Consider the following 25,889-nt stretch of genomic DNA (forward strand, 5'->3'; position numbering starts at 1 on the left):
ATGCACCCGCCACAGTGGAAATAGCAACCCTGACCGTCTCGTGCTGCCTCTATGTCTAACGATAGCGGAATTTCTGTGAACTAATATAGTTATCAACTACTGCGACTGTGGCAAGCGAGTATTATGTTAGTTCACGTTTTTCCCGCTATCGTTATTTTTAGGGGCAGCACTGAACGGTCGAGATCTAGTACGGCTTCGTAATTCTACTGTGGCATGCGAGGGATATAGATCTTTTTCATTCAATTTCCATCAATCGCTAATCATTAGATTGTTGGAAATAGATAATTGGCTCAACATTGGACCTTTATTTACAGGGAATCTGCTTTATGCAGACGATTTTAAAGCCTCAATCAAGATCTTGTGAGCGACAGACTCACATATCACATCTCATGCAAATTGGACTCAAAGCCGTCCGACCTAAACACATCGCTTCAAAATAACCAGAATCAACACAATGATCGAAGTCACCACAATAGTAAAACCACAACAAAAGGAATGAAATTAAGGACAAAGAAAGAAGATTTTAACACAAATTGTTTCGTTATATTACAAAAAATGTTATTTATTTTACAAGATAATATAAAAGTTAATATGAATAGATTGAACCGATATCGCTTTGTGATAGTGTAGTAGTAAACCTGTTCTTATCAGACACATATATATATATATATACATACAGAGAGACAACCAGTGGATATCAGCATCATTACCATGACAACGCGGTAACAATGAGTCCAGCCTCCACGGAGGGTAACCTGAAATTGAGTCCAGCCTCGGTGCAATGCTGGATCATAACTAACTGAATTAATCGAGTTTATTTTTTTTATATAAATGCCGATGATTCTGAATATTTATTAGAATCGAGTCACTTCCCGTTGTGTTTTCTATTTTTTAGCGAATGCTATTTTCATCGCGTTCGTTGGAGTGATTTTAAATCCTTGAAGAGCGTCTTTAGCGGCGGCTGCTTGCATGTCATTCTCGAATTCAACGAACGCGATATCGTGACGTCCCGGAACCAATCGGACTTCTTTAAATCCGGGAAATCTATAAATTACAAAATAATACGCAACGTTAAAAACTAAAATATCGATATCTTCAAGAGATCAACAACTCAGGATTTAACTAAAATATCAATAACTATATGAGATCAACAACTCAGGATTTAACTCAGTCAGTTTTATGTAAAATGCCTGAATTCAGCAGCTGAATTTAGGATCCGTTAATTTGAGCAAAATTTTCACTGATACATTGGGCAGACTTTATACAAGGAGTAATTGCTCAAATTTATAAGAGATTAGAGTGTTGAATTCAGATCATGGGATCAAATAGTATGAACCCTGATATCACTCCCGACCCCTTTACTTACTGATTAAACAACATAGATAACATCATCTCATTCGTCTCTTCTGGTAAATTTGTGAGGAATAGAATTTGATTTGGAGGTTGTTCGGGAATAGCTGTAGACGAACCTCCTCCACTCGCTTGACTCGCGCCTGATTGACCTATAATTAATTATCATAATAATTACAACAATACAGCTATCGCTAACGGTAACATATTAAACGATGATTGAAACTAACTGGAAGCACCGTTTGACCCCTGCGCGTTCTGACCGGCAGCACGAGCGGCACCCCTACAAAATAATACAACTACAGTTAAACCAGGTTCAATCAATGATAGACTCTCTTTTAACCAACAAAGATGGCTTCAGACAATGGACTAAATGGTTTGAGGATGGCTCCAGATTGTCTGAATAGTTAAAGGGTGGCTCCAGTCTGGTACCTGCTCTATTTATAGATTATAAATTCTTACTTTGTTTTCTTTTTTTTCTTGTCGATCGGATCTTCCTCGGGCTTCTTACGTTTCGGTCGTTCCTGAAACGTTCCTTTCAATTTCGCGATGACGTCCGAATCTTTTTTCGAGTATCCAATTCTCTACAATCAATCAGTTAATAACATTTACAGATAATCAAAAACAAGAACAAGAAGGGTGGATGGGGTAGTATATTTACCATTTAGAAATGGAAACCCTAGCATTGAGGGGGAGAGAGGCAGTAGATGGGAGGGAGTTGGGGTAATGTATTTACCATTGGTTTACTGTAGGAATGGGAACCCTTACAGCACTGAGGGGGAGCAGGGGAGGGCACTGGGGGGGGGGTTAGTGGGGGAGGGAGCAGTGAGAGGAAAGGGGAGGGTAGAAAGGAAACCCCTTGGGCACTGGGAGGGGGAGGGAGGTGGAGAGGGTAATATATTTACCATTGGTTTATCGCAGAAAGGAAACCCTTGCATCGAGGGGGAGTAGGGGAGGGCACTGGGAGGGGGAGGGAGGTGGAGTATATTTACCATTGGTTTATCGCAGAAAGGAAACCCTTGCATCGAGGAGGAGTAGGGGAGGGCACTGGGAGGGGGAGAGGAGGGAGGTGTTGTATATATTTACCATTGGTTTATCGTAGAAAGGAAACCCTTGCATCGAACGTAAAGCGTTTGTTGCGCTGTTTATCTCTTTAAATATCACAAACGCTTGTCCTCTCATCTTCAACGTCTTCAACGCGACGATATCCAAAATCTGACCGAATTGTGAGAATATCGCGTAAAGCGATTTCTTCAATTCTGAAAATATGAATTATAGCAAGGTCAACAACACCGTCCAGAGTTAGCTCGAGATTCAATCTTTATGTTACTTTTAAAGTTATTACATCATAAACAAAGACTTTTGTACCCGATCAGAAATAATTCATTTCAAGGAAATAAATTAAAACTCTAAAAGAGTCAAATCATGCTACAAAATGTTGGTATGTATAGATACTTACCTTCTTTCTTAATTTTTTCATTGAGATTATTGATGTAAATCGTGTGATTCGGTCTGATATCCATTATCTATCTGAAACAAGAGCGAACAAAATAGAATAAAATCGTATTGAATTTAATTGACAGCGTCTATCAATATAAAATCCGCGTAAATCGTCCGTTCAATAACAGGAAATTAATTTTCGTATAAAATAAAAGACTCTTTCGACGACAGGAATTTAAAACTTACAGTAATTTAAACGATGAATGTAGATTTAAGGCCGAAATTCCTCGAGCGATTTCTTTCCGTTCTGAATCGACCTTGACCCTCAATTGTAATCTCCACCAACGAAAAACAATGGCTCAATTCAATGATTATTAAATATTCAAAACTAATTTAACAGATCGAACTTTTCCGATATATCATCGATGTTGGCGTAGAGAATTGTTAAGTTTTTTGTAAAAAGATTTCGATTATTTTGCGTGATTTCAAAGGTCACGAGATTTCGACGACCATATTGAATGGGGCCGATTCGCCAGAGAGAAAGTGTCGATTAAAACGCGTAAAAATGGTAATTAATTCACGACGGAAAAGTCTGCGAATCCGTCGAGATATTCAAATAAACGGCACGAATTCGTATCGTATTTACAGCCGTTATTTCAACTCGTGTTGTCGAGTTTTATTTGAAGAAAAATTTGTTTGAAACTCAAAATTTTCGCTGCTGTCAAAACCGGAAATAATTTTCCTAAAAAACACAGAAAACTTGTCTGAAATTAATAATGTGTTGTTGGTCCCTTTAAACCGTGCATATAGAATAATATAAAGATATTTGTCTGTGGACCGACCGAGTAATTATGATTAGTATCAGACCCCTGGCCCTGTGTGGTGTGAGTTATGAATAATTCTTATTTTCGGTGATGATGAATTATTTTTGTTTGTAGAGTATTTTCGGGTTTGGTCAAAGCGCTGATGTAGATATAATACTCGACGGTCAGGATACACGTAAAACTGCAGAAATTAAATCTGAAGATGGAAAGAAAGAAAGATTTTATCTTTATTACGATGGAGAAAGTGTATCGGGAAAGGTAAACACTCAACCCCCCTCTCACTTTCACCCGACCCCCCTCTTCCTCGACCCCCTTCTCCCCATTCCTCTCACTCTCCTCTTCCCCTCCCCATTCCTCTCACTCTCCCTCTCCCCATTCCTCTCTCACTCTCCCTCTCCCCATTCCTCTCACTCTCCCTCTCCCCATTCCTCTCTCTATCTCCCTCCCCCTCTCCTATCTCTCTGATGTCACTCCCCCTCTCCCCATTCCTCTCCCTCTCCCCATTCCTCTCACTCTCCCTCTCACTCCCCTCTCCTATCTCTCTGATGTCTCTCACCCTCTCCCTGTTGCTCTCTCTTAATCTCCCCTCTTCACATCTCTCTTGTCTCTACTCTCCTCTCCCTGTAAGCCATCCTTACTCTTCTCCCCCATTTCTCTCCTCTCTCTTCTCACCACTGAGCCCCAAAATGCTAGCACGGAATAATTTCAAAGAATGTCGATTCAGAAAATGTTTGAATGATTTGCAGGTGAATTTGACGCTGAAAAAATCTGGATCAAAACTCGAACATCAGGGAATAAAAATAGAATTCATCGGACAAATCGGTAAGTATCGCCATCTATCGGTCGAATTCAAACACCGGCTGCGTGCGCCATCTGGTGATATTATCTGGTATTAATTTTACAGAATTATACTACGATCGCGGAAACCATCATGAATTTACGTCACTAGTCAAAGAACTTGCGAAACCGGGAGAATTAACTCAAAATACGAGCTACGAGTTTAACTTTCAACAAGTAGAAAAACCATACGAGTCGTACACGGGAGCTAATGTACGATTGAGGTGAGTCTGACACCGAGGGGGGGGGGGGGGTGGAGTCTGACACCGAGGGGGGGAGGGGAGGGGGAGCTAATGTACGATTGAGGTGAGTCTGACACCGAGGGGGGAGGGGAGGGGGAACTGATGTACGATTGAGGTGAGTCTGACACCGAGGGGGGGGAGGGGAGGGGAGGGGAGGGGGAACTGATGTACGATTGAGGTGAGTCTGACACCGAGGGGGGGGTGGAGTCTGACACCTAGAGGGGAGGGAGAGCTAATGTACGATTGAGGTGAGTCTGACACCGAGGGGGGAGGGGAGGGGGAGCTAATGTACGATTGAGGTGAGTCTGACACCGAGGGGGGAGGGGAGGGGGAGCTAATGTACGATTGAGGTGAGTCTGACACCGAGGGGGGAGGGGAGGGGGAGCTAATGTACGATTGAGGTGAGTCTGACACTGAGGGGGGAGGGGGAGGGGAGGGGGAACTGATGTACGATTGAGGTGAGTCTGACACCGAGGGGGGGAGGGGAGGGGAGGGGAGGGGGAACTGATGTACGATTGAGGTGAGTCTGACACCGAGGGGGGGGGAGCTAATGTACGATTGAGGTGAGTCTGACACCGAGGGGGGAGGGGAGGGGGAGCTAATGTACGATTGAGGTGAGTCTGACACTGAGGGGGGAGGGGGAGGGGAGGGGGAACTGATGTACGATTGAGGTGAGTCTGACACCGAGGGGGGGAGGGGAGGGGAGGGGAGGGGGAACTGATGTACGATTGAGGTGAGTCTGACACCGAGGGGGGTAGGGGGGAGGGGAGGGGGAACTGATGTACGATTGAGGTGAGTCTGACACCGAGGGGAAGGGAGGACACCACTGGGGGGGGAAGGGGGGGCACAACTAGGGGGGAGGGGAGGGGGGAACTGATGTACGATTGAGGTGAGTCTGACACCTAGAGGGGAAGGGGGGACGCCACTAGGGGAGGGGGGTTAACGTGTGATTGAGGTGAGTTTGACACCCAGAGGGGGGGGGGTAAATGAGGGTTGAGGTGAATATTTTAATCAAAAACATGACTTGAAATGATACATGAGCTAGGTAGCCTATGACTACTCACAAATATCTGATGATGAGGGGGGTGATGTGAGCATTGAGCATTGTATTTAGGGCCCTGGTGATGTTTAGATTTGACTAAAACTCGCTGTGAAACGTTGTGTGAATGTGTTGTTTATATTTATAGATATTTCCTACGTGTAACATTAGTTAAACGTATCAGCGACGTAGTTAAAGAATTGAGAAACGTTGTGTGAATGTGTTGTTTATATTTATAGATATTTCCTACGTGTAACATTAGTTAAACGTATCAGCGACGTAGTTAAAGAATTGAGAAACGTTGTGTGAATGTGTTGTTTATATTTATAGATATTTCCTACGTGTAACATTAGTTAAACGTATCAGCGACGTAGTTAAAGAATTGAGAAACGTTGTGTGAATGTGTTGTTTATATTTATAGATATTTCCTACGTGTAACATTAGTTAAACGTATCAGCGACGTAGTTAAAGAATTGAGAAACGTTGTGTGAATGTGTTGTTTATATTTATAGATATTTCCTACGTGTAACATTAGTTAAACGTATCAGCGACGTAGTTAAAGAATTGGATCTTGTAGTTCATACACTTTCCTCGTATCCAGACATGAATTCTAGTATTAAAATGGAAGTCGGAATTGAAGATTGTTTACACATTGAATTCGAATACAACAAATCCAAGTAAGTTTCCATCAATTATCGATATATCATCTCGATATCAGATTTAATGAATATCGCTTATAACTTTAGATATATAATTTTATGAGATAAAGTATGAGATAATTTGAGATACAGTGAGATATCAATTATCAGGTTGATGAAGTTTATCTCTGATTTGCGATACTCATGTGAGAAATTTGAAACAGAGACTGCTTAAGTTTGAGATATACTGTATGTCAGTGTGATGTTGATATTTTGAGATATCGAGATACACTGTATGTCAATATGATGTTGATATTTTGAGATATCGAGATATACCGTACTGTATGTCAGTATGATGTTGATATTTTGAGATATCGAGATATACTGTATGTCAGTGTGATGTTGATATTTTGAGATATCGAGATACACTGTATGTCAATATGATGTTGATATTTTGAGATATCGAGATATACCGTACTGTATGTCAGTAAGATGTTGATATTTTGAGATATTGTCTGCCAGTGAGATATCGAAAGAGTTATGATGATTTTAATATTTTGTAGGTATCATTTGAAAGATGTAATTGTTGGAAAGATATTCTTTTTATTGGTTCGAATTAAGATAAAACACATGGAAATTCAAATAATCAAACGTGAGACGACTGGTTCAGGTAAAATAATTACTATCCCCCACACTCGCAATTATCTCGACATTCTCTCCTGATTATCTCGAGATTATTTCGAGATTCTCTCCTGATTATCTCGAGATTCTCTCCTGATTATCTCGAGATTCTCTCCTGATTATTTCGAGATTCTCTCCTGAATCTCTTTAGATTCATCTGATTACCTCGAGTTTCTTTTATGATTATTTCGAGATTCTCATCCCAATTATTTCTACATTCTTGATAATAATCTTGAGATTCTCAATTCACTATTTTATTTCTCTGATTTGTTACAGGTCCAAATACATTCAATGAAAACGAAACGATAGCAAAATATGAAATCATGGATGGTGCTCCAGTACGAGGTATGTTCCCCCTCCTCCCCTCCTCCCCCCTCCCCTCCTCCCCCTGTGTAGTGTATATACATGTATGTTTATATTAACAGGTGAATCGATACCGATTAGATTGTTTCTAAGCGGTTACGAACTGACCCCTTCGATGAGAGATATTAATAAGAAGTTCTCTGTGCGATATTACCTTAATTTAGTGTTAGTCGACGAAGAGGAACGTAGATACTTCAAACAACAGGTAAACACTAAAACACGGATCTGGCTTATTAACAATACATAATGCATAAGTACAGACATCTTATTTTTCCAACCCTCGACAGTACATTCTGTAAAAAGAGGATATATTTGGACCTCTCTCTCCTCCATGGAGGCATGCGTGTAATCTTTACAAACAGCCCCACAGGTGGCGCCACTCGTTTTAATTGGTCGTTCATTTTCATTTTTCAGGAAATAACCGTTTTCCGAAGAGCGGATAAAGTCCGAAAAAATATACAGCAACAATTAGCGAAACACAACGCGTCGACCCCCCCGCCGTTACCGTCACCTGAATGAGTCCCCTCTCTCCCCTGTACTCCCCCCGTTCAGCGGTCTTCAAATAAACACTACTACTATTATTATTGGATTTACTCTCATTCCGCTGGCGCCATCTGCGCGAATGAGAGAGAGAGTGAACGCTCGCGCGTCTGCTTGTGTGACTTAATATTAATCGTTATAATTACTGTATCCCGGCTACGGATGATTCGTTTCTATAGCAACTGTTTCCAGGGTAACGTGATGATTTACCGATGAACTGAGACGTGAGAGTGTGAAGCATTTAACGAATCATGATGAAATATGAAAGTGAATCTTTCCTGCTGCTCCCTGACCCCTGCTGCTCCCTGACCCCCGCTCCCTCCCTCCCTTCTGCGGTTAAAAATTCATGTTTGAATCTTGAAATGAAATCTATGTAATTTTGGCGTTAGAAGTAACTCAGTTTGGTCAGGGTTCTACGCATAGCTCCTCCCTCTCACCTGTCAATCAGAGAGCCACAGGTCAGGGTTCTACGCCTACCCTCCCTCTCACCTGTCAATCAGAGCCACAGGTCAGGGTTCTACGCCTACCCTCCCTCTCACCTGTCAATCAGAGCCACAGGTCAGGGTTCTACGCATAGCTCCTCCCTCTCACCTGTCAATCAGAGAGCCACAGGTCAGGGTTCTACGCATAGCTCCTCCCTCTCACCTGTCAATCAGTACGGAACGCGCATGGTGAAAATGTATGTCAAATTGCAGTAGATTAACAGGATGTAAAATGATGTAAAATTAAATATTATGTAAATTGTTTTTGTGCTTGTGAAGTTTAAGTAAGAGTACGATGTATATTATTATTATTATTATTATTATTATAATCCTCAGTTTTGTACGACGCATTATGTTTGGTCGATCAGATGCCAGTGCCCCCTGGTGGATTTTCTATGAACCGGCCTACTACTGGTTTAAATAGTAAATCTCAGTTCGAGTAATTATTATTATTAATATTATTATTACTCGTACGGTTGTATATAATTCTATTCAGATGGTAATAAATCTGATTGTTTTAGATCATTGAGAAAAAAACAGTAGTTCCGTTGCTCGTCACCAGACGGCGCCGCTAACGTGAGACTCGTTAAAATAACATGAATTATTTATCCGTGTAAAATATAATTATAATGAATATTAATATAATTTGACCAGTTTGATTGATTCTACGACTGGTGAAAAATCTGTGAAGAAATTGTACAGAAAATAAACTTCAAATTGACTTATGAAATAATTGCCTAATTACTGTTTTTACTGTCTAACTCTTGAGTGACCAGTCAACAGAATAGGCCGTAACACCTCTCCACGACCCCGGAACTTGAATCGCGCGGGTTCCGTATCCACAAATATCGAGTAGAAAGAAGAGATGTTTTATATGAAACATTAATATTATATTATTCACAAAAATGCACAAAAAATAGACCACAAAATACGTGAAGTCCCATATGCTACGCGGTCCTGCTAGTCCGTCCCTAGAACACACTAGTCCTACAGCTAGTCCGTCCCCTTAGTCCTACAGCTAGTCCGTCCCCTTAGTCCTACAGCTAGTCCGTAACCCTAATCCACAGTGTTTATCATTATTTCTTTTTACTAATAGTTCCAACTGCTGAAATGACAGTAGTTTTAGTTCCCGATGCGCTGGCAGTCACTGATACGACCTGTGGACCGAGTCCCGATGGTAAAACTGCCGGTCGTTGCGATCCTATCAATCCTACTGGTTGTGAATCCCATTTACTTTTCCTTTCACCTTGAAAATAATAAACAGCATTCAATTATATACGAAATCCTCACTCGCCACAGGTGGAATCGTCGAAATACAGCGTAACTTGCTGCTGAAGTTGGCGTAGTTATTGTGAGGTTACAATTGTGTAGAAAATTAAAGGTGTAAAATACTGTTGAATTTCCACTTCAAAACCAAATAAATCTGCCTTAAATGCTAGCTCCAAAGGTTTAGATCATTGCGATGATCACTACATCAATGACTCATCTAAATGATAATTTACATTTAGTAAATTGAATTGAATACAAAATGAGGGTTCAAAAACAGAAACAACTTCAGTAACGCATCGAGTTATCATCTAAATGACGACTTATAATTTTTGATTGTTAGGCAGTGTGAATACTCACCGGTAACTAATGAACTCAGTGACGCGGTCGATGCTGATTTTTTCACCGGTGCCGTTCCAGACATAAACTCAATCTACAAATCGGATAAACAAAAACCAGCAAGAATTCAGTAAATAATTCACTTCATTTTAAACGGATAATTGAATAATTTCTTACTTTTGTTCGATCTTTCTTTTCTTTTTCTCTTTTGTCCATTTCGGTTTTTTGTGTTTTAGCTGAAAAATGAAAAAAAAAATCGATTCATATTTTGTTCAGCGGAAAACTTTTAGGAGCTGACCAGCAGGGGGCGTTGGTTAAGCACCGGGAAGGGACCGACCCCACAGCATCATAGACAATTATAACAATGTATAAACCCACAGTATTTCACTGCCTTCTGTAGAGAGACAAACCGGCAGAAATAGTCTTATTACTAGTGGTATATGTCGCTGCTGCTGCTGCCATGGTTGAATTCAAAGCCGACAGGAGAAAGGGGCGAGGGGCAAGTGAGTACTCACCTAATTCATCATAAAACGAATATTTATTATATAATCCTGGATTATATAACTCCGGAGGATAATTCGTTCCTTTCTCGTTTATGTGACAATAATCGATCAATTTCTCATAAATACTGAAAAACAATTAGAATTCAATAATTCAATCATACGAATAATAAATAATCAGCCATTGCTTTCCACCTGACTATTCCCCCTGACACGCACATTGTTTGACCTAACTTGATTTGCTAAGAATCCAATCAATAACACAGTCAAAAACAGGGTCAGATCTAAGGAATGAAAGCCACTTGCCCGGGGGGTAAGCATATGTGAAATTTCGCTTGCCCCCTCCAAAAAACTACTTGCCCTACACAGGCAGTCCGATTGGTGGCGCTATCATCCGTTGTATCTAGTGGGGAGAAAGCTTTGTGACATAAAATTGCACTAGCCCGGGGGACAAGTGATACCGGTAATTATAACCTACTCGCCCTGATGAGAATATACTTGTCCCGGGCAATCGGACAAGTGCTTAGATCACACCCTGCAAATATGTAACACGGACAGAAACTGTTTGATTTAACAAACATGATTTAACATTAACAATCTCCACATATTTCCCTGATTTCCTGCCTCTAAGCTTTTGTTCATAAAATTCCTTGTTTTTTTTTTAAAGAAAAGATAAATATCCACCGTGATAAACATCTGGGACCGGTTGCATAGTCATGACTTAGATTTAAGACCAGTTAAAGACCAACTTAGTTCTATAGCCAATCTAACAAGTTAAGACTGGTCTTAAGATTTAAGACAACTTTTGGACTTAAGTCACGACTGTGCAACTGGCTCCTGGATGATTAATGATTTTAAGACGAACCTCGGATTTCTGAAATCAGTTCGTTTTTGTATCGTATGGTTTAAATTCTGTCCGGTGTGTTTCATTTTCTCGTAGAATTTCGAGATTTTTTCCTGTAGATGTCGCGAACATTTTCCGGGTGGCTCCGGCGGGATTTCAATATCGTCTGCTTTCATATTCTTGACGCTGCGCGACAATGACGCTGGAAATATACAGATAAACCTTACAATCAATACACAGGGCTTTGAAGGAATGAAGGGAGAAGGGAAAAGAGAAAGCTGAGGGAATAGAGAGGGGAGGGAGAGAGAAGTGAAAGAGGAGGGGGATGTTTGTGGAAGAGGGGGAGGGAGGGGGAGAGGAAAAGAGAGCTCGAAAGGAAGGAGTTTAAGGCAGACAAGAGTGGGAAGAGAGGGGGAGGGAAGGAGAGAAGTTGAGGGAGTGGAGAGAGGGGAGGGGAGAGCTGGAAAGGAAGGAGTTTAAGGCAGACAAGAGTGGGAAGAGAGGGGGAGGGAAGGAGAGAAGTTGAGGGAGTGGAGAGAGGGGAGGGGAGAGAGGGAGGAGAGTGGAAAGAGGGAAGGGAGAGGAGAGGAGAGAGGGAGGAGTTGGGAAAGAGGAGAGGAGAGTGGAGAGAGGGTGGAGGGTGTGGAGAGAAAGAGAAGGGAGGGGAGAGAGGGAGGAGGGAGGGGAGAGAGGGTGGAGGGTGTGGAGAGAGGGAGAAGGGAGGGGAGAGAGGGAGGAGGGAGGGGAGAGAGGGAGGAGGGAGGGGAGAGAGGGTGGAGGGTGTGGAGAGAGGGAGGAGGGAGGGGAGAGGGAGAGGAGGGAGGGGAGAGAGGGAGGAGGGAGGGGAGAGAGGGAGGAGGGTGTGGAGAGAGGGAGGAGGGTGTGGAGAGGGAGAGGAGGGAGGGAGGGGAGAGAGAGAGGAGGGTGTGGAGAGGGAGAGGAGGGAGGGGAGAGAGGGAGGAGTGGAGAAAAAGGAGTGTAGAGAGAGGGAGAGAGAGGGGAGAGAGGGAGGAATGGGGAGAGAGGGAGGAGAGAAGAGAGGAGAGAGGGAGGAGTGGGGAAAGAGGAGGAGTGAAGAGAGGGAGGAGTGGGGAGAGAGGGAGGAGTAAAGAGAGGGAGGAGAGAGGGAGGAGTGAAGAGAGGGAGGAGAGAGGGAGGAGTGAGGAGAGAGGAGGAGGGGTTAGGAAGGGGATAATTTTAACTTACATGAAAGATCAGCATTGATTGAAACGTCGTATTTTTTTATATCTCCATCGTCCTCTTCGCCGCTGGATTTTACATCCTCGTTCTCCTCACCGTCCACTTTCTCATCATCTTCATCATCAGGACCGTACGATACCAGTCGAGACACTAATTAAAACACGATAAATGAGACGAAACACTAATCAAAACATGATTAATGAGATGAAAAACTTATTAAAACACAATAAATGAGATGAAACACTCATTAACCCTTTCAGTGTGTCTACACCGCATTGTGTTGTATTTGATGCTATTAGTTTGTATCTCTATAGAAAGATGGCAGCACATGTCAAACATAGTGAAATATCAGTATCTGCGCTACGGTGTGATGAATGTTTTAATTTTCAAATCATGTTTAGCACTTTCGGGTGTTAGGCCCTAAACATAACAGTTGAGACTGTATCAGGTTATATTTTTATTAAGAATGGTTGTTGTTTTATGGTTTATCGCACAGTGATCGCTATAGTTACCTTTTTTATGTCTAACCGGTTGTTGCGGTTTGTCTCTAATGATCACTTCCGTTTTACGAGCAGCTCCGGCCGCCACCGAGGACGGGAGAGGTGTCGCCTGGCGACTGTCATCGTCGTCCGACCCAGAAATATTATCGTCTATTCTCTGTTGTTCATCTTCGTGTTCTTCACCATCGGATTCTGCGTACATAGCTAACGACGCGATCGCTGAACTGCTGTCCATTCTATCAGATACAATAAAATTACTATTGAATTGAATTGATTGAGTTTGAGTGAGGTTTTATCTCGAGTTATTCCTCTCATCAAATCCTCTCTTAATCCTGATTATAAGTTAAAGATGTTTAAGATTTACCTGGTGATTGTTTGTTCTGATTCCCGGTTTAGATTCCGCTTAATTAACGATTAATTAACGCTCAGATACAATCCGCGTCAATTCAATTCAAAAATTTATTACATCAATTCAATACAGCTGATATATTGAAATGACGACGGCACGGACCGATACGGAGCGGACCTGATTCGGACTCTGTGTCAGTTGTCTAGACTACGGGACGGTAAATAGAAATAAACAACCCGGCGTTGTGCTATTGATCCCCAGTACTATACTATAACAGTACGAACAGACAATCAATGACAATCACGGATATGAAAAGCAAGCATTACAATCCGGGTAGGTATCAGTTTGAGTCTTGGGCCGGGGTCACGGCACGACCGGGCCGGAGGGCGACCCTTGGGCCCGGTCGGCTACTGCCGACTGGCTGGGGTCGGGTGCTTTATTGCTTAGGCTCTAAAGCGGTGTTTGAGGGTAATCTAGAGTTGAAATGAGGGTAGTATGGGCGGGGATGGGTACCGGCCGCGGGCCGGACCGACATTCGACGCCGACACACTGATCCCGGCCATGTAAGACTATACTAGCCGGCTGGGGACGGATTGGAGCCTGGACTCCGAGCTAGAATGCCGGGAGAAGCCATGAGACCCGGCCGCTCTGCTGTAGTGGGGAGATATCATCAAATTTTGTCCACCGATGCGCGGCCGCGTCAGCACACCGAGTCTTAGCACTGTGTAAGTGCTGTTTCTTATATTATCTAGGTAGAGCAGCCGCAGGAGCAGACAGCAGGTGATTGGACGAGTAATGAATCACGTGGTGTGATGGGTAGTGCAGCAAGTACAACAATGACTCACCATAGAGACCGACATTTCGAGGAATCGGTTGTTATGGAGAGCGATGAAGAGACGGAATTCCCGGAACCCGTTTCCGTGGATGTTAGAAGATTGAATAGACACCGTACTAGTGAACCACGTCGAGTAGGAGAACCCGCTCTATTAGAACCCGCGTCTGAGGAACCGGACAAACCCACTAGGACTGAGGAACCCACAACTCATAAAATCGATCAGTTAACGGAAAAGGTGAATAATGCAATAAGCGATTAGCGGCAAATTACCCCCGGTTTAACGTGTATGTTACAGCGTTACCGCCGTCGGAAATTTCACTAAACAAAATGAATTCACACAAAATTCCCTTTTCTTTCGTCCCAAACTAGAAAATTGAAAAGCATGAACAAATTTCGGGTAAAAGTTACTAATGTTAGACCTATTTGGGAGAAATTAACCGCTAGTCCTCTATGACGTCATAGAATTGTCAACTTTCCCATAGGAAGTGACCATATGTTTCCTTTGCCGGAATTTACAGGGTAATGACGTCATATGGGGTTTCAGAGAGGTAGCGCCATCTTTTCTTGATTATTGCTTTCTTTTCAGACAGAAGAGCTTTGCGTTTCAAACGAACTCTTATCTTCACTCGGTTTCAATTCACCGCATGGCGGCCATATCGTCGTGTCGCAATGTAACGCTTTATACGACTCGGCAGTGCTGCCCCCTAGCGAAGTACCGCCTAAACCCGAAACACCTCAATCGATCGATGACGTCATCAACGAACGCTCCGAAAAAGTGAAAAGCGCGCTGGAAAAAATGAAAAGTTTCCGCGGTGAAATAACCGCCGAAAATCTGATGACGAAATCGATGTACGATTTTCGAGCTCAGTTCTTTACGATTTACAACTCGTTTTTGATACTGAAAGGCAAACCGATGGAGACTCGCAGACGTGCCAGACAAATATTCGCAGACGAGATCGTAGATCAACAGGTGCTCGATATTTATCTGAAAGTGATGGAAATCATTTTCGACCAATCACCGACCGAGAAATGGCACGTGACCGAGAAAGGTGAAGCGACGCTCAGATACCGGGTTTTCTATTGCGTTATTTTGACGATTTATAATTTCGCGAATTTGGAGAATTTCGCGTCGGAAGTTTGTCGAGCAGACGGCATGGTCGAATTCCTGAAACACATCATAGAATCAACACGTGACAATCACATGACGGAGAAAAATGATATGGTTCGTGAAATATTACATTTTTTACATCGGGTTAAATTTGGTGTCGCTGGTGTGCATTAGGACACCGAATTTGAGAGTCAGTGTCCTACTGCACACCAGTGACACCTGGTGAATCCTCGCTTGCCACAGTAGTTGTCCTACTGTACAGTAGCAACACTTGGTGGATCCTTAATTTCCCTAATAGTTGCCATGATAGCAACCTGCCGACTTATTGGAGCCAGTCTACCGTTTAACTGCCTCAACACGAATACGAATATTTCAACTGCACTACACTGGCGCACCTGGTGGATCCTCACTTGCCACAAGTGGAATCTAGCTCAGTCGACTAAGGAGTCCTCCTCTTTTATAAGATGTACGTAACAGTTTTAACGCGTATAACGATTGTTTGTATATATTTCAGCATGAAGATAAAATCACGAAGGCGCCGCTCGGAATATTCTACAACTGTTCCACGTTTTATTGTAATCGGGAAATTCTACAGAACGCTGATATAATCGTCTGCGTTCAGCCGTTCCTCAATTCACCGAACGAATCGTTCCAGGTGTCAGCACTGGTCTGTACGGCTTATTTAGCAGACGAGAAACAAAGCGAGATTTTCTCGGCGAAACCGCAATTAATTTCGTTTTTTATGAATCGTTTGAAAAACGCGATGACTAAAGATGATCGGATGTTTGTCGGGTGGACCGTGTTAGAGATGGTTAGAGGTTAGATTTACTGTATACGAGCCCCACAAACACCAGCCCCACAAACATCGGCCCCACAAACATCAGCCCCACAAACATCAGCCCCACAAACACCAGCCCCACAAACACCAGCCCCACAAACACCAGCCCCACAAACACCAGTCCCACATACACCAGCCCCACATACACCAGTCCCACAAATACCAGCCCCACAAACATCAGCCCCACAAACATCAGCCTCATTAGTCCCACAAACTTGAGCGCCACAATTCAACAGATTGGAACCCCATAATCCCATGAACCTGAGCACCGAAATTGTACCCTACATCTCGACAGTCCTGTTAAACACCACATTTTCTCGCTGTTAAACACCGCATTTTCTCGCTGTTAAACACCGTATTTTCTCGCTGTTAAACACCGTATTTTCTCGCCGTTAAACACCGCATTTTCTCGCCGTTAAACACCGTATTTTCTCGCCGTTAAACACCGTATTTTCTCGCTGTTAAACACCGTATTTTCTCGCTGTTAAACACCGTATTTTCTCGCCGTTAAACACCGTATTTTCTCGCTGTTTAGGGGTCGGGCAGTTAGCATTAAACGATACCAATAAGAGACTATTAGCTGAAAGTGAGGCTCTCAATTGTTTGTTTGAAATCGTTAAACAGATGAAAGAAACTGATGAAATTTCAGGTGAGAATCGTTAACTCCCCCCCCCCCCCGGTGGAGCCCCCCAGTCAGATACCCGTGAGAATCATTAACTCCCTCCCCCTTCGCCCAGGTGAAGGCCCAGATATCATTGAAACTGATGAACTAACTGATAACTATGAACACAAAAGTAACATGTAACAGTAACATGTGCTTCACGGTCCTTCATCAATCTGAGGTCCATACGATCCTAATCCTTTCCTTAATGGGAAAGAAGAAACCTCGTTCGACCCTGCTTGTGTTGTGTCCTAAGTGGGTTGATGTGGACCTGCTCGCCCCCCCCCCCCCCCCCAGTCAGATACCCGTGAGAATCATAAACTTCCCCCCAAAGTTGTGGTCGGTGGGTTGATGTGAACCTGCTCGCTCTGAATTGCCTCTTTTTAATATAAAATGCTTGGTTTTTATTCAATTCTTTTCACATAAGAATCGTTGAAAGCGATTTGGACGCTGAGTTTTGACGAACAGAATCGAAAACAGATCGCATCGAATACCGACTGGTTGGAAATATTGGAAACGTGTCGACGAAACGACGACGATCGACACGTGAATAGTAAACAACAAATCGTTAAAATCATTAACGGAATTCAATGGACGTTAAACAAATCATCAGCTGAATCGATTAGTAATAAATCAGGTAGGTGTGAGTGAGGGGGTGGAGGGAAGAGTTCACAGGAGGGTCAGGTCCAGGGAGGCCCGGGGGGTGGGTGGTGGATGAGAGTAGGTCAGGGAGACGCGAGGGGGCGAAGGAGAGTAGGTCCAGGGAGTCGTGGGGGCGGAGGAGAGTAGGTCCAGAGAGTCGTTGGGTAGGGGCGCACGTATAGGATCACGCAGTTTGGATTCAGGGGATTTGGGTGTCGGCAGACTCGCTGCTTCCCAAACGAAGTCGCCATTTTCATCAGAATTGAAAGTTTTGACACTCATCCGCCGGAAATTGCATCTCTTCGGAGAGGTGCTGTGTTTATTAAAAATATCTCGATCATTGATTGATGTAATAAGATAAAATCCCACTATTTACAGATTAAAAGAATTTAAAAACCAGAATTTATTTATTAAATCTAAAGTATATAAAAGACACGACGTTTCGATCTCACCCTAGAGATCATCGTCAGGACGATGATCTCTAGGGTGAGATCGAAAGTCGTGTCTTATATATATATTTTAGATTTAATAAATAAATTCTTGTTTTTAAATTCTTTTAATCTGTAAATAGTGGGTATTTATCTTATTATCCGTTCACCACGTTTGAGTGTGGTCATCGTTCTTGTGATTGATGAAATTTTGGATTTCTTTATCAGAGAATGTCTTCTCATTCATATCTGCGGCCCGTTTCCTAGCGACCAGTCATTGATGATCCCCTAGTTGGAGGCCACCGGCGACCAGTCATTGATGATCCCCTAGTTGGAGGTCACCGGCGACCAGTCATTGATGATCCCCCTAGTGGGAGGCCAGCGGTGACCAGTCATTGATTGGTTAGTAATAAATCGTTGAACTATTAGTATATATATGTATGATCATTGATTTACAGCAGCTGGTGACGGTAAACATATAATGATCAGTTATCAATGGGCAGACCAGACGACAGTTAAAAATATCAAAAACTATCTGTCGTCTGTGGGATTTAACGTGTGGATTGATATAGAACAGATGGGCGGCTCGACACTGGATAGTATGGCGGCCGCCGTGCAGGGCTCAACCTCCTTCTTAATGTGTGTCTCGCATAAATATAAAGACAGTCAAAACTGTAGAGCAGGTTAGTAGCCAGACAAACATGGACTAACAGTAGTCCGATAAACATGGACTAACAGTAGTCCGATAAACATGGACTAACAGTAGTCCGACAAACATGGACTAACAGTAGCCAGACAAACATGGACTAACAGTAGCCAGACAAACATGGACTAACAGTAGCCAGACAAACATGGACTAACAGTAGCCAGACAAACATGGACTAACAGTAGTCCGATAAACATGGACTAACAGTAGCCAGACAAACATGGACTAACAGTAGTCCGATAAACATGGACTTACAGTAGTCCGGCAAACATGGACTAACAGTAGCCAGACAAACATGGACTAACAGTAGTCCGATAAACATGGACTAACAGTAGCCAGACAAACATGGACTAACAGTAGTCCGATAAACATGGACTTACAGTAGTCCGGCAAACATGGACTAACAGTAGCCAGACAAACATGGACTAGCAGTAGTCCGATAAACATGGACTAACAGTAGCCAGACAACCATGGACTAACAGTAGTCCGATAAACATGGACTAACAGTAGCCAGACAAACATGGACTAACAGTAGTCCGATAAACATGGACTAACAGTAGTCCGGCAAACATGGACTAACAGTAGCCAGACAAACATGGACTAGCAGTAGTCCGATAAACATGGACTAACAGTAGCCAGACAACCATGGACTAACAGTAGTCCGATAAACATGGACTAACAGTAGTCCGACAAACATGGACTAACAGTAGTCCGATAAACATGACCGCTCCTGTATGATAAATACTATGACATCAGTTGATAATAAACCATGTGGTCAGTTTTGGCCGGCGGGTGGCAATACCGCGCCTCTATTGCCACAGTCGGTTTCATGTTAGTGTATGAAAAATCCGCTGATGATTTGCATTGTGGCAGCACTGTACGGTTCAGTGGGCTTATGGCAACGAGTAGATTGCCACAGCCGGTTTCATGTAGTGTATGAAAAATCCGCTGATGATTTGCATAGTGGCAGCACTGTACGGTTCAGTGGGCTTATGGCAACGAGTAGAGTGCCACAGCCAGTCTCATGTAGTGTATAAAATATCCGCTAATGATTTGCATAGTGGCAGCACCGAACGGTACAATCAGTCAGTCCTTGACATAGTGTATGATGTCATAGGGGGAAATATTATTACGAGTCCTTGCGCTGATAAAATAAGAATATGAATTGTATATTTTTAAACAGAAGCCCAGTACGCATTTACACTAGGCAGGAGGATCATTCCGTTAATGATGCAACCACACTACAAACCGGACGGCTGGTTAGGACTTATAATGGGTTCAAAACTTTACTACAATTTCTCAAAACCGAAACATTTCCAACCGAAAATTACAGAACTTGTTTGCGCCTTGAAGAAAATACAGGTACACAAACAATCGTGACGTAGGCGTCGACGTTATCAAATACTGTCTAAAAATTTTTGTTCAATTTCTGTGGATTTAAATTCATAGAGTGATGACGTCACGCGTGGTGGTCAAGGCGACGAAATAACTGCCGAAACTGTTGCACCGGTAACAACAATGAGCGGTAACCAACGGCGACGACAGGACGGGAAACAATACTCGCAGGAACAAGTGGATGAGTGGATGTGTGAGAATAATATCAACAAGTAAAAACAATCTGTTTATTTCTGATCTGACAATTTATTATAAGCAATCTGAAATTATAAATGATTTTACAAAGTTTTTGTTCAATTCAATTCAAGCAGTTGAAAAATTGATTTCTATTTTTACAGAGAGAAATTTGGTAAATTAACTTCGTCACATTTAGCATTTTTAAAGAACATTAAACACGAGGTAAAAATAAGCAAATATCAATCAATATTATTTCACTAATTGAAATCTAGAATTAGATTAATTTGTTGTTGATATATATTTCAGGCTGCTGAGTTTTATTATAGAACCGTAGAAAGAATCGTACGACAGAAATTATCAGTGGAACAATTGGATGAAATCGTTCAATTCACGTCTGCATTAGAACTATTTTAAACTGATCAGTCGAAATCATTTCTACTACTATATCTAACTACACAACACTTGATTACATTGTAATTATAACTATTGTATTTGAATACATTGTAACTATAAATATTGAATTTGAATACATTGTAATTATAACTATTGTACTTGATTACATTGTAATTATAACTATTGTACTTGAATACATTGTAACTATAACTATTGTACTTGAATACATTGTAACTATAACTATTCCATTTGAATACATTGTAATTATAACTATTGTATTTGAATACATTGTAACTATATTGCAACATATGTGAATTTTAACTAATCATAGTTATTTACTTACAATGTATAAACGCGTCATTGTTGAAATGTCATTACAGCTTATATACATGTTTCAATTTTAAATGAGTAGTTATAAAGATATCCTGTTTCATATTCAAAGAGCCCTATAAACCAAAGTTCCGCTGTATCAGTTGAACATGTTTCATATATTTTTAATAGATAGATTTATGAATTTAATAAATGAATGTTCGTGTCATGTTTTGCATTTGTCGAAACTGTGAGAATAGTCGTACAGTTAATCCTTTACTCATCACACCCCTAGAATACTGACACCAAAATACAGGGTTCAGTAATTAACAGTTTGGTGTTTAATTGCTACCAATGATTACTATTTACTCATCATTCACACGAAAAAATATTCTATTAATCTAAAGTTAAAATTCTATTAATCTATGTGTTAAATTGGTATCTAAAAATCAGGACTGTGGAACTGGACCGGCCTGTTTCTTTATTAACTTGTCTTTATATCCTAAAGCTTCGTACTTTACGGAATTGATAACGATTGATTGAATTGAATCGAAATTTAAGACAAATTAGTTCAAATCTTTATCAGATTTAAGTAAAATACAATTCTTTTGTTAACGCGGAGGCTATCAGCGGCATTTGTTTATTTCCTTCATTGCTTTCGTATTCATACGCGACTTTATTGTTGACTCGTGTCAAAATTCTTTGAAGGTCTAACTTTTCATCAGTATGGTTCATCTTAGCATAGGTTTCCTTCTTCAAAACGTCACACAGGGCTTGCATAAACCATGATCCGTCTTTTTCATTCCTATATGAAACGTATGCTGAGGGAAAAGCGAGAAAATTAATGGCATCCTTTGTACAGAGAAATCAAGGAAGAGAATTTATTTATGTATATTTCTTCATAAATTGGTAATGTGGTAAAATTGTGAACGATCGACCCTAAGATACCAAAAAGTGTTAATTGTTAATCTGAAATAGATACATTTATTCTAACCTGGATGAGTTGCGTAGGCGATCAGAACATCAGCATCAGTTGGGATTTTACTGGATACAATAGTAGAACTGTCAACACCAGTGCGGGTTTCAGGAAGATCTGTACCTGGGTCTTCTTCAACACCCTGACAAGCCTGTCAATATTAAAGAATAAAGAATATGATGATTATTACAGAAAACAGGATGCGATTCTCAGATTGAGTGTGAGGTGTTGTCGGGTAGGGTTTGATTTAGGAGCGGGTATGGATTGTAGATACAGGGCACCTGTTTATTGAAATAGTAAGAACTTTTTCACAAGCTGGATTTAAAACAGGATTCAAACTACAGTATACCTCGCATAGGTCGTATTATTTGGACCAGCAAAAAAAGATCCGAGTTGTCGGATTTTTTACTTTTTTAGTAGAAAATCTGATATGGCCATAGAAAAATGTCACTGAGTGGAATAAAAATAAAAAATGAAAATTAATGAAACTCATGTGTTTATTTATTTACTACTTCAACATAATATCCTGGTTATGGTGAAGCCTTTTTTCAGCATCTGAAAGAATTAGTGTAATTTTATACATGATTAATAAATGATCCGACTTTGAGACAACAATTTCAATAGATGTTATATTTTGGGACCACACTTTACTCTACGACATAGGCGAGTTTCCGACTAGTGAAATACGACTTTGGGACAGATTTACCTGAAAATAAGAAGAAAAAAAACGGGACCGCTGAATGTATACGACTTGTCCGTTTATCCGGCTTTTGCGGATCCGACTTATGCAAGGTTTACTGTAGTTATACTGTGCCATTTAAACTGAAGGGGGAAAATGAAATATGGATTTTTTCTATCACAGACGTTTTTAAAATGGGGAGAGAACATGTTTAATTATTCCGTGAGTTTTTTTTTACTACGAAACGTTTAGGAAAGGACTGTATCAAAATGAAAAAGAGAGAGAACGGTAGTCATAATCGTTGAAAAAAAAGAATCCGCATCCTGAAAAACAAATCGTACCGTATCCTCGGGCATAAAGGAGAATATACTAAACCAACAAAACCGAAGCCATGACTACCGGCACTTGGCCCGCGGCAAGAGAGCTGGAAACAGGATGCAATCAAAAAATAACAGAATCGATAACAAACTAAGTAAAAGCTGTACAATTTAAGAGGTAGGCCTACATGAGTGAGCGTAAGGTTATTCGGCAGCGGATACCTGACCAGGGTTACGAAAAGTAACCTCTCAAAAATGTTCAAATCGTTGAACCGCATAACAGCCCCACATGTCTTTTAACTTTAACCAATGTTTTGGGAACGTCATAAATGTAAAAAGTGCCTATAGATACACGTATAAATCAAATAGGAAGATCATCCAACGTCTATAAAACTTTCCAAAAATAACTGGATTCTGTCTATCGACGGACAGACGAAAGGTGGACGCAATTATAGCCCTATTAGACTTGACTTTTGGGCTACAAATCAATCCTGGAGAATATTGTATGTCACTTCTTCAAAATAGCGTTTTTCGATCACAATTTTGTGCTTCAAGTGCCGGGAGCGAAACTGGGGTTCATTTACCTGAATAAAGAATAGTTTTGGTTTCCCGCGTAAAGCTTCACACTTATCACCCTTGAACGGTGCGACTAGTTCATCAATACCAACAGTTTTTCCATCAGTTCCATACACTTTATTACCTGCGCACCCATGACTAAGTATTACACAAACAAATGCATCTGATTCTTTATGTATAGGATGTTCAGCCTCTGGAAATAAAAGAATATTCAGATTGTTTGATTTCTTTTTACATTGTCCCATATTTTGTTTTCCCGTGCGCACGGGAAAACAAAATATGGGACAATGTAAAAAGAATTTATCATGCCGTTCAGAAAATATTTTCATACCAAAATGTTCTGTTTTCTCGCGCGAGAAAAGCAAAAAGAACGGTGCATTCACGGAGTGTCACGTAAAGGTCGCATGATTTGCCGTAAAATATCTCGGCAGCCGGCGCCGCCTCGCAACATCACGGTCGACAAAAAAACATAAGTCGCTGTCCTTACTTCACCTAATAAGGAATCCAGTACCGGCTAGCCACGCGAAAGGCTTATTTTTAACCGTAGATTCCCAGTAGTATATACCCGATGAAAATATACTAATATACTCTTCGTTCCTATGAAGGTTGTCTATAAAATACTACGTTTTACAAATATGCGTGGTCCCGGGGTCGTAGCCCTTGGGTTTTGGTGGGGGAGTGTCATCCTAATAGCGGAACTGAATAACGATATTCGCTGAAAATGATGCCGGCAAAGCCGACGACATCGCGCGAACGCCGCTGATGGAATCTGGTGTATTTCAATATGTCGATTGTATTTCTTTGGCTATTTGTATTATGTATTCAACGCTCTGTAGTGAGATTGTACTGTATTCGAAGCATATTAAATCCTGCAATTGTTATTTGTTACGCGAACTTAAACATTTTTCGCGCTTATGACCAGCACTGTCAGTCTGGTTCTATCTACCCCCTTGTACTTATATCAATTTAGATTGGCTGAATTTTAAACTAAAGTTTGTCTTTTTGAATGCTGTTTGTCTAAATTTTGTATTTTTTATTATTTATACGTTTGTTGCAAACCTCACTCACTCGCTTAGTCGTTCTGTCATTATTCTGGTTGTTGATAAATGAGCGTATCGGAACAGTGCATCGTTGTCTTCGTTTGCCGATGATGATTTAGGACCAGGCTAAACAGCCGCGGCTCCAGGCATATGAAATTCATATGCCTGGAGATGCATTCTAGATGTTTCTGAACTCAATTTTCAGCGTGCAGTAAGTCAAACGACCTTGAGACGGTGCGGGATCAGAAGGACCAAAGATCTTGATTGAACAGAACATGTGATATCTCAACCCTTTATACATGGATGGAACACATGCTCACAGTTGAAAACTGAATAAAATAGAAATGAAAATAATACTTGCCTGCCTGCATTATTTCTTTCATTTGCTGCATCTTTTTATTCCGTATGGGGTTTTGTTTGAATTTTAATTCATTAAACACCTCACACAATTCATCCAAATCTTGCTCAGTGCCACCGCGATTCGAAATTTCAACGTCGTCAAATATTTGATTTGATATAATGATAGCGTGGCCTCGTTCTTTATGATCCATCTTGTATTTGTATTTGTATCGGTTGTCGACATCTGGATTGGGTTCACTACTCCTCGTGTCGGCTGTAGCGGGTTCTGCTGCTGATAAATCCATGATATCGGTTACTTCTATTGGCGACACAAGTTGAAGTTATCGTTGAGAACTTGGCCTTGGTTGTATGTAACTAACTACCAGCTATTGTGACAAGCTCCAGTGAACTGAAGATCTGTGGCTGGTAGTGAGCTTTATACTTGTTTCTAAATGGACTAGAGTATGCAAATATTGCGCAGGCGTACTAGTTATATTGACTTTTTAAAATTCTAACTTTTTCGATTTCAAATATTGACTAATGCGCCATCTGTATACGGAAGTACAACGAAGAATGAAATAAAATTCAAATAATCTTTATTAGAAACAAAAACAATAGAAATAATTTTCATTGAAAATACGTAAAGATCAAAGATAAAGTAGCTCTACAGCTGACCCCCAGGCCTATTCATATAGTTCTATAACAAAGTCTCCTTTTGTGATGAAAACATATTTAGCAAGTTTCTCTGAGTTTCGCCTTCAGGCATCATTGAGACCGCGACCCCAACATTATTATTAATATAATCATTATTAATAATATCATTATATTTTTTGTAATATGCTGTAATCTATGCGCTACTTTTGTGCTCTGTGCAATGTTATTATAACTTGTGGAGTGAATAAACTAAACTAAACTAAACTAAACTAAACTAAACTAAACTTAACATTCGCCCCTCAAAGCCCTCAGGACACAGTTCCAACACATTTCGGCTAATTCCACGTTGAAAACATATTTAGAAAGTTTTTATTTCACAAAT

The 25,889-nt window shown here is 41.2% G+C and overlaps 5 protein-coding genes across 6 annotated transcripts; 2 read left to right on the plus strand and 3 right to left on the minus strand.

Moving 5' to 3' along the window:
• Positions 1-590: 590 nt before the first annotated feature.
• LOC141912804 (U1 small nuclear ribonucleoprotein A-like) lies at positions 591-3,115 on the minus strand. The gene is made up of 7 exons (XM_074804202.1): positions 3,037-3,115; positions 2,810-2,880; positions 2,437-2,609; positions 1,813-1,934; positions 1,581-1,633; positions 1,367-1,502; positions 591-1,044 (listed from the first exon to the last, which is right to left on the minus strand). The coding sequence occupies exons 2-7, from the start codon at positions 2,871-2,873 to the stop codon at positions 885-887; spliced, it is 708 nt and encodes a 235-aa protein (XP_074660303.1). The 5' UTR covers positions 2,874-2,880; positions 3,037-3,115; the 3' UTR covers positions 591-884.
• A 180-nt stretch (positions 3,116-3,295) lies between these two features.
• On the plus strand, positions 3,296-9,152 carry LOC141912818 (vacuolar protein sorting-associated protein 26B-like). Its single transcript, XM_074804224.1, has 9 exons — positions 3,296-3,358; positions 3,729-3,872; positions 4,361-4,436; positions 4,519-4,675; positions 6,245-6,409; positions 6,934-7,040; positions 7,328-7,396; positions 7,477-7,619; positions 7,829-9,152. Exons 1-9 carry the CDS (start codon positions 3,356-3,358, stop codon positions 7,931-7,933), a joined length of 969 nt encoding a protein of 322 aa, XP_074660325.1. The 5' UTR covers positions 3,296-3,355; the 3' UTR covers positions 7,934-9,152.
• Positions 9,153-9,338: 186 nt separating this feature from the next.
• On the minus strand, positions 9,339-13,568 carry LOC141912819 (SAP30-binding protein-like). Of its 2 annotated transcripts, none has more exons than XM_074804226.1 (8): positions 13,450-13,568; positions 13,098-13,321; positions 12,592-12,735; positions 11,407-11,587; positions 10,557-10,669; positions 10,219-10,277; positions 10,063-10,135; positions 9,339-9,682 (listed from the first exon to the last, which is right to left on the minus strand). In XM_074804226.1, exons 2-8 carry the CDS (start codon positions 13,318-13,320, stop codon positions 9,513-9,515), a joined length of 963 nt encoding a protein of 320 aa, XP_074660327.1. In that variant the 5' UTR covers position 13,321; positions 13,450-13,568; the 3' UTR covers positions 9,339-9,512. The 2 variants fall into 2 exon arrangements, with proteins under 2 accessions (XP_074660327.1, XP_074660328.1); XM_074804227.1 differs by having other exon boundaries at positions 13,098-13,312; positions 13,450-13,559.
• Positions 13,569-13,668: 100 nt separating this feature from the next.
• Positions 13,669-22,056, plus strand: LOC141912817 (uncharacterized). Its single transcript, XM_074804223.1, has 10 exons — positions 13,669-13,767; positions 14,187-14,504; positions 14,856-15,491; positions 15,892-16,195; positions 16,751-16,864; positions 17,304-17,513; positions 18,405-18,629; positions 19,836-20,014; positions 20,102-20,259; positions 20,386-22,056. Exons 2-10 carry the CDS (start codon positions 14,247-14,249, stop codon positions 20,483-20,485), a joined length of 2,184 nt encoding a protein of 727 aa, XP_074660324.1. The 5' UTR covers positions 13,669-13,767; positions 14,187-14,246; the 3' UTR covers positions 20,486-22,056.
• LOC141912820 (caspase-3-like) lies at positions 20,274-25,291 on the minus strand. The gene is made up of 4 exons (XM_074804228.1): positions 24,876-25,291; positions 23,483-23,667; positions 21,921-22,053; positions 20,274-21,747 (listed from the first exon to the last, which is right to left on the minus strand). Exons 1-4 carry the CDS (start codon positions 25,156-25,158, stop codon positions 21,515-21,517), a joined length of 834 nt encoding a protein of 277 aa, XP_074660329.1. The 5' UTR covers positions 25,159-25,291; the 3' UTR covers positions 20,274-21,514.
• Between the last annotated feature and the right edge of the window lie 598 nt (positions 25,292-25,889).

The sequence above is a fragment of the Tubulanus polymorphus genome, chromosome 11 (genome assembly GCF_964204645.1).
Source record: "Tubulanus polymorphus chromosome 11, tnTubPoly1.2, whole genome shotgun sequence".
In the NCBI taxonomy this organism is placed as follows: domain Eukaryota; kingdom Metazoa; phylum Nemertea; class Palaeonemertea; order Tubulaniformes; family Tubulanidae; genus Tubulanus; species Tubulanus polymorphus.